The following is a 9,267-nucleotide window of genomic DNA, read 5'->3' as shown; positions in this document are numbered from 1 at the left end:
ATATGCAAAATTTCTGTTCTCATTTGCTTAGGCAGATGTGTTTTGACACAGTCTATATCTATTATATATATATATATATCTCACTGAAAATGTTGAAGCGATAAAATTTTAAATTCTTACTGATAGCTATTATCTGTCAAGGGACATTAAACGACGAATTCAGATATGGGTGGCTAAATTTAATTAGCTGTGATTTAAAATTTCAGCTTCTAATCTTTTCAATATTTTTGAACCATCTATTCTCTTCTTTGTAATGCATGAAAGCCGATTTGGTTGCCAAACGCATCATGAAGTCTGTTGTCTTGGTCTGTGGCGCCACTTTCTGGTAATGTGAGTCAAAAAGCAATGCTAATGTCTACTGATATACTTTACGCTCTTTGTTTATATTTTCTCCTACTTTAATCGATTGCCGCTTGTGTACGTTCATGTGTAATCAACTAAAAATTCTTTCTAAAGATGTAGTATGTGACATTTTAATACCGTTGCAGGCATTACAGACGCACGACGTAGTTACATCACGCACAGTCTGGGTTGCCATGACCGCTTATTTTGCGCGACTTTCGGGATGTTTTTTTGTTTTGTTTTTTTACCATAAAGTTATAAATTTCACATTATAGATAAATCATACAATATCATCAAACATAGTCGCGATTTTAGTATTTAAAGTGCTTTCATACTACCCGAATGATGTGTAAATGTGTAGTATTAGATAGCAAGTAGAATTGATTTAACTATATAGCAGCTGTGTATCTGAAACATTTCAATTACTTTTGCAAAAGGACTGAAAATACTTTTTAGTTGCAGATAAATGCATTTTAACCGTATGATTTATGCACGTTCCAATGATACAGAATTTATTCTGGTTTATTTTTTTTTTGTTTTGTTTTTTCAGAGGGATCTGGCAACACTGTTGTGCGGTTTCCCTAGTGTTAGCTAAACAACATCACGACCTCTGAAATCGCCAACCCCGGTCGAATGAATGAATGAAGTCCGGACACAGGTTTTAACATGTCAAATTTCGCCATGAGTGCCCTGTGTCGTATTTTCACCCGGGGGTTGCTTTGCGGCCCGTCGTCATGTTTATCTGCAACGGGACCTCGGGATTTCTGCAGTGGAGTGTCGCGACTGGAAGGTGCTGGCAGTGAAAGCGTGCGAGCCGCCAGGTGCTGCATCTTTAATCTTCCGGTTCAAATAATGTTACTGTTAATTACACAGGACTGCATGTCTGAGGGGGGCTGTTACAGTAAAAAGTTCAATTTACTGTATTCAAAGTGATTCCATGCGCATTCTGTATCGCATTAGCACATTAGCTGTAGGTAGTTTTATTAAGAAAAATCAGTAAAACCAGAGCAAAATAACTAATTATACATGTTCTGTTTTGTTTAGTCTTTTTATAGGTGATGGTCTCGTTAATATAGTTATACATTAGATAGAGCTATGTTGTATGATGATAAACAAGGCCAAATGTGTCCAAAAACTGGCAGCTGTGGTTGCTCGAATAATTATGTAAAAAATAATACAGTAAAATATAAACATATTAACAGAACAACCAGTAAATTTTGCTATTGAAAACTAATTTACAATAAAAAAATAAAAAAAATTAAACTGGTAAATCCAACAGCTTATTTCTGCTGAGTTAGCAAGGTCATGCTGCTACTGTAATATTGTGTTGTACCTTGAAAATATACTGACATCCACCAAAATAACACAGGGGGTAAAGAGAAGGACACATGATGAATTAGAGTTGATCACAACAAGCAGCTTTTACATTAGCTGAGGTAAATACTAATATAAAGATGATGCACCGTGTCATGCACACAAATACAAAACGCCATCATGGTAACGCAGGACACTAAAATAATGCAATAAACATTAATTTAATATGAGATAATTTTAAGATATACAGTGCTGTTTGAATGTTTGTGAACCCTTTAGAATTTTTTTTATATCTGCAAAAATATGACCAAAAACATGTCCTAAATGTAGAACCCAATCAAACAGATGAGACAAAAATATATGCTTTACTCAATTATTTATTGAGAAAAATGATCCAGTATTTCATATATGTGCATGGCAAAAGTATGTGAAGGATTAGCAGTTCATTTGAAGGTGAACTTAAGCTCCACCTGTTCCTAAATGTTTTCTATGAGGTGTCAGTTTGTGCCTTGTTTTATTTTAAGATCAGGGATCTAGCAACGCCTGAACGTCACAACAAGTGTATCATGGCACGGACAAAGGAGATTTCTGAGGAAGCCTTCTCTAAAGAGTTTGGACTCAGACAGATTGTGTAAATGGAGAAAATTCAAGACAATTTCTAACCTCCCCAGGAGTGGTCGACCAACAAAAATCACTCCAAAAGCAAGACATGTAATAGTCCGTGAGGTCACAAAGGATACCAGGGTAACTTCTAAGCAACTAAAGGTCTCTCTCATGTTGGCTGATGTTAATGTTCATGAGTCCACCATTAGGAGAACACTGAACAACCGTGGTGTGCATGTTAGAGTAAGGAGAAAGCCACTGCTTTCCAAAAAGAACATTGCTGCCTGTCTGCATTTTGCTATAGATCATCATGTGGACAAGCCAGATGGCATTTGGAAAGTGTTTTGTGGACGGATGAGACAAAAATAGAACTTTTTGATTTAAATGAGAAGCGTTATGTTTGGAGAAAGAAAAACACTGCATTCCACATTGCATGAAACGTGGTGGTAGTATCTTGGTTTGGGCCTGTTTTGCTGCATCTGGGCCAGGATGAATTGCCATCATTGATGGAACAATGATTTCTGAATTATATCAGAGAATTAAGAAAATATTAGGACATTTGTCCATGAACTGAAGCTCAAGAGAAATTGGGTCATGCAGCAACACAATGAGCCCAAGCACACAAAATGTTCTGCCAATGAATGGTTAAAGATGAACAAAGTTTTGAAATGGCCAAGTCAAAGTCCAGATCTTAATCCAACTGAAATGTTGTGGAAGGACTTGAAATAAGCAGTTGATGTAAGGAAACCCACCAACATCCCAGAGTTGAAGCTGTTCTGTACTGAGGAATGGACTAAAATTCCTTCAAGACGTTGTGCAGGAATGATCAGCAATTACCGGAATGTTTAGTTTCCATTTTTGCTGCACAAGTGGGTCACACCAGATACTGAAAGAGTATGCATACTTTTGCCACTGACAGATATGTAATACTGGATAATTTTTCTCAATAAATAATTGACAAAAGTATATATATTTTTTAGGGCTGTCAATCGATTAAAATTTTTGAATCTAATTAATTACATACTCTGTGATTAATTAATCTAAATTAATCGCATACATAATTTTAGCTGTGAAAGTATTAAGTATTTCAATTCAAATGAATCAATGCAGGGTTTTTCCTGGGTCAAAAATGGTCTTCGGTGGTGACAGACATGGTCATCCATACAAACAGTAAAAGTGCCCTACCCACATGATCTGCGAGGCCAATACGGACAATAAAGTACCCGTCACTCTCACTGTAATTCTTTCTTGCCCTCTTTGCAAAAAATAAAATAAAAATTATAGCTTTGTTAGAGAAGATGCTTTTTTGCTAAACCTGAAAGTTATTAAAAAGTAGCATTTTATATTAACTAATAATATAATTGCACCTAGCTAACAACAACATGCTTTGTTCTGGTTCCACCTCACTCCAGTCTAATTTACTACACATTGACATTTAAATAACCTGAAAATATTGTGGTTTATTAAGGCTAATTTTACTAACCACTCTTGCTAAATGGGTTAAGCACACTTGTGTTCTCATTTCAGAGTTGTTCGAGTAAATGATTCATTATAGACCTTGTGGACAGATCAGTTGTTGTCATGATTCATTAAAATGAATCTGTTCAAATGAGTCGTTAGGTCGCGAATTGGACATTAGCGGACGTTGACGCGTTGTGTGCGAATCGCGACTGTTATTAGGACATCGCAAAAGATTTGTCAACACATAAAATACTTCACCACTGGATAGGATTTTCTTTTTGTTTACTGAAAGTGTGGTTTATGTCAGCTGCATGTGCAGGGCGCCTGTCAGGGAAGATGAGGTGACGTTCTTTTGAGTACTATTCACACCCAGGGGTTATTCAGGGAAAACATTCTCCGAATGCGCCTCGTGAAACATGGATTCGGTCTCACAAACTTTTAGCATTGTGTCAGTTGATTTAGATATTATGTGTGAGGTAGAGAGAGTGCAAAGACAGTGCTTACTTTCTCGCGCGCACGAGGGAGGAGCGCTGCTCGTTCTGTCCGTCAGCGCAGAAGTCGTCTCCCTCCTTCATTTTACAGTCGAATGGTGGCTAGAACGGCTCCAGGTTCAAAGGTCAATACGGAGTGGATTAATCTGCGGGGTTTTTTTACGCGTTATTTTTTCTCAGATTAATTAATCAAAATTAACAAGTTATTTTGACAGCCCTAATTTTTTTCTTGTTTGTTTGATTGGGCTCTCTATGTCTACTTTTGAGACTTTTGTGAACATCTAATGATGTTTTGGGTCATATTTTTGCAGAAGAATAGACATTTCTAAAGGGTTCACAAATATTCAAGCAGCACCGTATAACATAAGATGTAACAAAAAACCCTAATGTACTGTACAAAAAAATAACAAAAAAAATATATACATAATAGGGGTGTAGCAATACCCTTGTGTCACGATTCGATACATACAGTATCACGATACTGAACTCACAATATGATATTATTGCTGTACTCCAAGACATATGGCAAAAGGATAACAAAAAATGTACTGTTGATTAAAATTTTAGCTAAATTTGCTATTAATAGGCGTGGACCTGGTGCTGGTAAACCAAAGCACAGGACAGTATTTTTGCACTCTGTCACTGACTAGATATATTTAAAATAATGTTGGCCACTTTTTACTGGTAACATAAGACATTTGGCATTATCAGGAGGACCCACAAATATTCCCCCATTGCATTATTATACATTATATTCAACATTAGAATTTTTATGTAGTACTGACACTAAAACTCAGTAAATTTGAATTTTTTCTCACACAGTAATTTTCATTTTGAGTGAACTATGCACAACACATAATGTCACTATCCACAATACGATATTGTGCATTTTTGTATTGCAATATATTGTTACACCCCTAAAACTTAATTATAACAATGACAAACAATCAAATGTATTGTCACAGAATTCTGGGAATGTCAGTTGATGGATTTTGATACTGTGAAATTACATGAAATATAAAGTTAGATATATTACAGTTTTCCCTTGACCCTTTTTTTACTGTAGCATTTTTAGTCTTTTACAGTTAAATTTACTATCATTTTTTTTACAGTGTCTTCATCTATATCTACTTTGCTTTTTCTTAGTTCTGTAAACTTGACCTACGATGTGTTTGATGGGAAGGTAGACAGCACGCCATTGGTGTTTCTTCATGGCTTATTCGGGAGCAAGTCAAACTTTCATTCCATAGCCAAGTCCCTGGTGCAGCGGACAGGGAGGAAGGTATGCTTCCAGTTTCTCCAATGGTTTAGAGGTGCTGTGGGCTGTTCAGAAGAGTCTGTGTGAGTGTCCTGACTGTACTTTGTCTAGTTAGGTGCTGACAGTAGATGCTCGTAACCATGGCAAAAGCCCACACAGTCCTGTCTTGACCTACGAAGCAATGACTTCTGATCTGAAACATCTGCTCGGACAGCTGCACATTGGGAAGTGTGTCCTGATTGGACACAGCATGGGGGGCAAGGTTGCAATGACGACAGCTCTATCACAGGTATCGCATGCTGTATAATTTCTTTCATGCACCCACAACTTGTATCCCATTAAAACATCCAATAGGCAAAAGGGTCAGTGACATGAAGCTTATTGACTATTAATTTATTCAAAAATACATAAAAATGCAGTTCATACATAGCCACTTGAATAGACCAGTTATATGATGATGTGTTTAATGTATGAATTAAAATTAATTTGGATCTTTTTAGCGGGCATGAAGTTAAAAATGTCGGGATGATACAATTGTCCTGATATCATAATGAAGATTAAAAAAAAAAGGCTCATTAAAAGAATGAAGATTTTCAAAAAAGTAGTGTGTTATAAATATTAGATTTTTTGTCTCCTAAATCAAAGTCATTTGGTGTAACCAACATGCTGAAAAAACATCTAATCTAATCATTTGACCTTTTTATGACAAGACAGTGTTAGTTTGGGTTATAAAATGTAATAAATGTCATGTTCTTAAAGATGCACTGCCATTCAAAAGTTTAGGGTCAGTAAGAGGTTACAGTAGTATAGGTTACAGTAGGTTACAGTATATACATTTATAATATACAAAAAAATGTATTTCAAGTAAATTCTGCTGTTTCAAATTTTCTGTTCTTCGAATCTTGAAAAAAAAAATCATTTTCAAATCGGATTTTCTACAAAAATATTAAGCAGCACAATTGTTTTCGACATTGATTATAATAGGAAATGTTTCTTGAGCACAGAAATGGCTGCTGAAAATTCAGTTTTGCCATCACACGACTAAATTATATTATAAAATAGTGATTATAAATTGTAATAATATCTCACAGTATTTCTGTTTTTACTATATTTTTGATAAAATAAATGCCTTGGTGAGCAGGATAGACTTCTTTCAAAAACAAAAAAAAAGTAAATAAACCTTAATAATAATAAAAAAGAAAAAGATATGAGATCCAAAGTATGTGAGGTAGTACAACTAGATTTCTTTTATTGAATCCAAAAGATTTTAATTATATTTTGCCAAATATGGTATAAGATTTTGAAGTGTCAAAAGGTCATTCGTTTAACCATCCAAAGGCCAATACAGCCATTTCATTTGTGATTAAAATAATCTTAAAATGTAATAAATGTATATATTTTTTTATTCTGGCATGATTTTATAACATCATATATCAACATAGTGCAAAATGGTATTAAAATTGTGTAGAAGTCGTTGCTTTGTTATGACAAAGAATGTACGGAAAAATGAATTTCATTGATGTCATTCGGAGTAACCAATATAAAGGGACAATTTTGGATCAAGTCATGCGGTCAATATCATGTAACAGGATGTGACATCATTCAGACACCTGCAAAGGACCACATGGTCATGAAGCAACGTAACTATGTCTCTCTTAACTATTTGAAAAATTCATGTTTTCACTTGCTCATACGCATGTCCCGAAACATCAGGTCATTCGGTACAACTGCTATAAAACATGGAAAATGTTGTAATATTTTAAAAACTTGTACTAAATATAAAATGTTTGATTGTCCTTTTGCTAACTAGCTAGATATCAGCCTGTTAGCATTGGAATTTTGGTTAAACCGAATGACTTTTTTTTTTAAACAAATTTTGTCAATCTTGTAAAAAATGAAAAAGCAGTGTTAATTGATTATAAAAACCACATAATCTAATTAACACTTAATAAAACTTCAAAATTAATTATATCTCCATTATGTTTTTTTTACACTTTTAAAAACCTTATTCATCAATGACCTATTTATTTTTTATATATATATATATATATAAGATGTGCACAATTAAATGTATCCAGATAGTAAGCAAAATATATTGTTACTTTATTCTTTTGTCTTTCTAATTCAGCCTAATTTAGTGGAAGGGTTGGTTGTTGTGGATATTAGTCCCTCTCAGACTTCAGCACGCACCAATTTCCATGCCTACATTCAGGCAATGAAAGAGGTGAAGATAGCCAGTAATATCCCACGTTCCACTGCACGAAGACTGGCTGAAGACCAGCTCAGAAAGATAGTTAAGGTAACCATGTCCACACACATGCCTCATATATAGTTAACTCAAACTTAGTGGCATTTCAGCATAATCACATACATTTCTGTTGTTTGCAGGAGCGTTCAGTGCGTCAGTTCCTTCTCACTAACCTGGAAGAGCAAAATGGTGACTATGGCTGGAGGATTAATCTGGAAGCTATCTCAAACCACCTAGAAGACATCATGGGTTTTCCTGATTTTAATACCACCTATGAGGGACCAACTCTTTTCTTGGGTGGCAGTAGTTCAGCCTACATAAGGTAATTGCTTTATTTAAACCCCTATTTGTACACATGTGCACCATTATGCTTAATTTAATCTCTTTTGAATATTTGTCTTAAATACATGTTTATTTAAGTCTGTATCTGTTTTCCTGCCATGGACCCATTGGTTATCCTCTTAGCTCGGAGGATTACCCTGAAATCCAGCGACTTTTTCCTAGTGCTGATATCCAGTACATCCCAGATGCCAGTCACTGGATTCATGCTGACAAGCCTTTGGATTTCATCAGCTCCATAATCACTTTCTTACAATCATAGTCCTTGTCTCAGGAGAGGATACGTACAGGTGGGCCCAATGATTAAGGGACAGTGAATGAATTGTAAGGGTATGGACCAAGATGACTTTTATCGGGATAAATCTAGTCTCTTACCTTATAATGCACAATTGTACCATTATATAATTCCTGATAGTTAGTGTACTAATTTTTCAATGTAGTATTTGCACTGTGGCTTAACATAGTACATTAATTACAATTTTATCAAAAAGATAAATAGAAATCTGGCCGTGACTTTCAATCAAGGACATTTGTTTGTAGCTATTACAAAACAGCGGATCCAGTGGCTTTTTTTTTTTTTTTTTAAGTACTTTACCAACACAACTTTTATGATAATTGAACTAGATTTTTTATATATATATATATATATATATATATATATATATATATATATATATATATATATATATATATATATTTTGATTTCAAAAATTAAAACTATTTTAGCTTCAGAGCTAAATGATAATTGGACAAGATTTAATTTTTTTTCTTTCTTTTTTTTTAATAATTTAATTTTAATTTAATTATATTTTTATAAGTATATTGTTGACATGGACACCCTTTCTCTGTGCTCTGATAACAAATACAAAGATGTCTATGCAACAGCGTGTGACTTATTTAACTCTTCTCAAGCTGAAAGCATCTCTCACAGTCTCATCTTTAGATTCAGTAAGACCACAACACTTTGACATACAGCCAAGCATTGTTACTCTTTTTCTGGAAACAGAAATTTTGAGTTGTTTGTGAAATGTTAAAAAAATTAATGCTATAGGGCATAATAGGTTAGTTTCTGTTGTTTTAAAACTGTTGAGTGTGTGTTATAAACAGTTTTGTATGGCTTTACAACAAATGAAGATGCTGCAATGTAACTAATAAGACACCTTTCAGAGCATCACAAATTAGTATGCTGACAGTACTACATTTCTGTTATC

General features: G+C 34.4%; 1 protein-coding gene across 1 annotated transcript; it reads left to right on the top strand.

The window, feature by feature from the left end:
- Positions 1-941: 941 nt before the first annotated feature.
- Positions 942-8,615, top strand: abhd11 (abhydrolase domain containing 11). Its single transcript, XM_067376563.1, has 6 exons — positions 942-1,163; positions 5,358-5,493; positions 5,585-5,758; positions 7,598-7,768; positions 7,858-8,039; positions 8,183-8,615. Exons 1-6 carry the CDS (start codon positions 1,009-1,011, stop codon positions 8,316-8,318), a joined length of 954 nt encoding a protein of 317 aa, XP_067232664.1. The 5' UTR covers positions 942-1,008; the 3' UTR covers positions 8,319-8,615.
- The last annotated feature ends 652 nt before the right edge of the window (positions 8,616-9,267 follow it).

Source organism: Chanodichthys erythropterus, chromosome 22 (genome assembly GCF_024489055.1).
Source record: "Chanodichthys erythropterus isolate Z2021 chromosome 22, ASM2448905v1, whole genome shotgun sequence".
NCBI classification, from domain to species: Eukaryota; Metazoa; Chordata; class Actinopteri; order Cypriniformes; family Xenocyprididae; genus Chanodichthys; species Chanodichthys erythropterus.
This window is presented reverse-complemented; position numbering and strand designations above follow the sequence as displayed.

Coding starts and splice junctions, on each gene's coding strand:
- abhd11 (XM_067376563.1), top strand. CDS start 1,009: ATGTCAAATTTCGCCATGAGTGCCCTGTGTCGTATTTTCACCCGGGGG. Junction 1,164..5,357: donor GAAAGCGTGCGAGCCGCCAG/GTGCTGCATCTT, acceptor GCTTTTTCTTAG/TTCTGTAAACTTGACCTACG. Junction 5,759..7,597: donor TGACGACAGCTCTATCACAG/GTATCGCATGCT, acceptor TTTCTAATTCAG/CCTAATTTAGTGGAAGGGTT.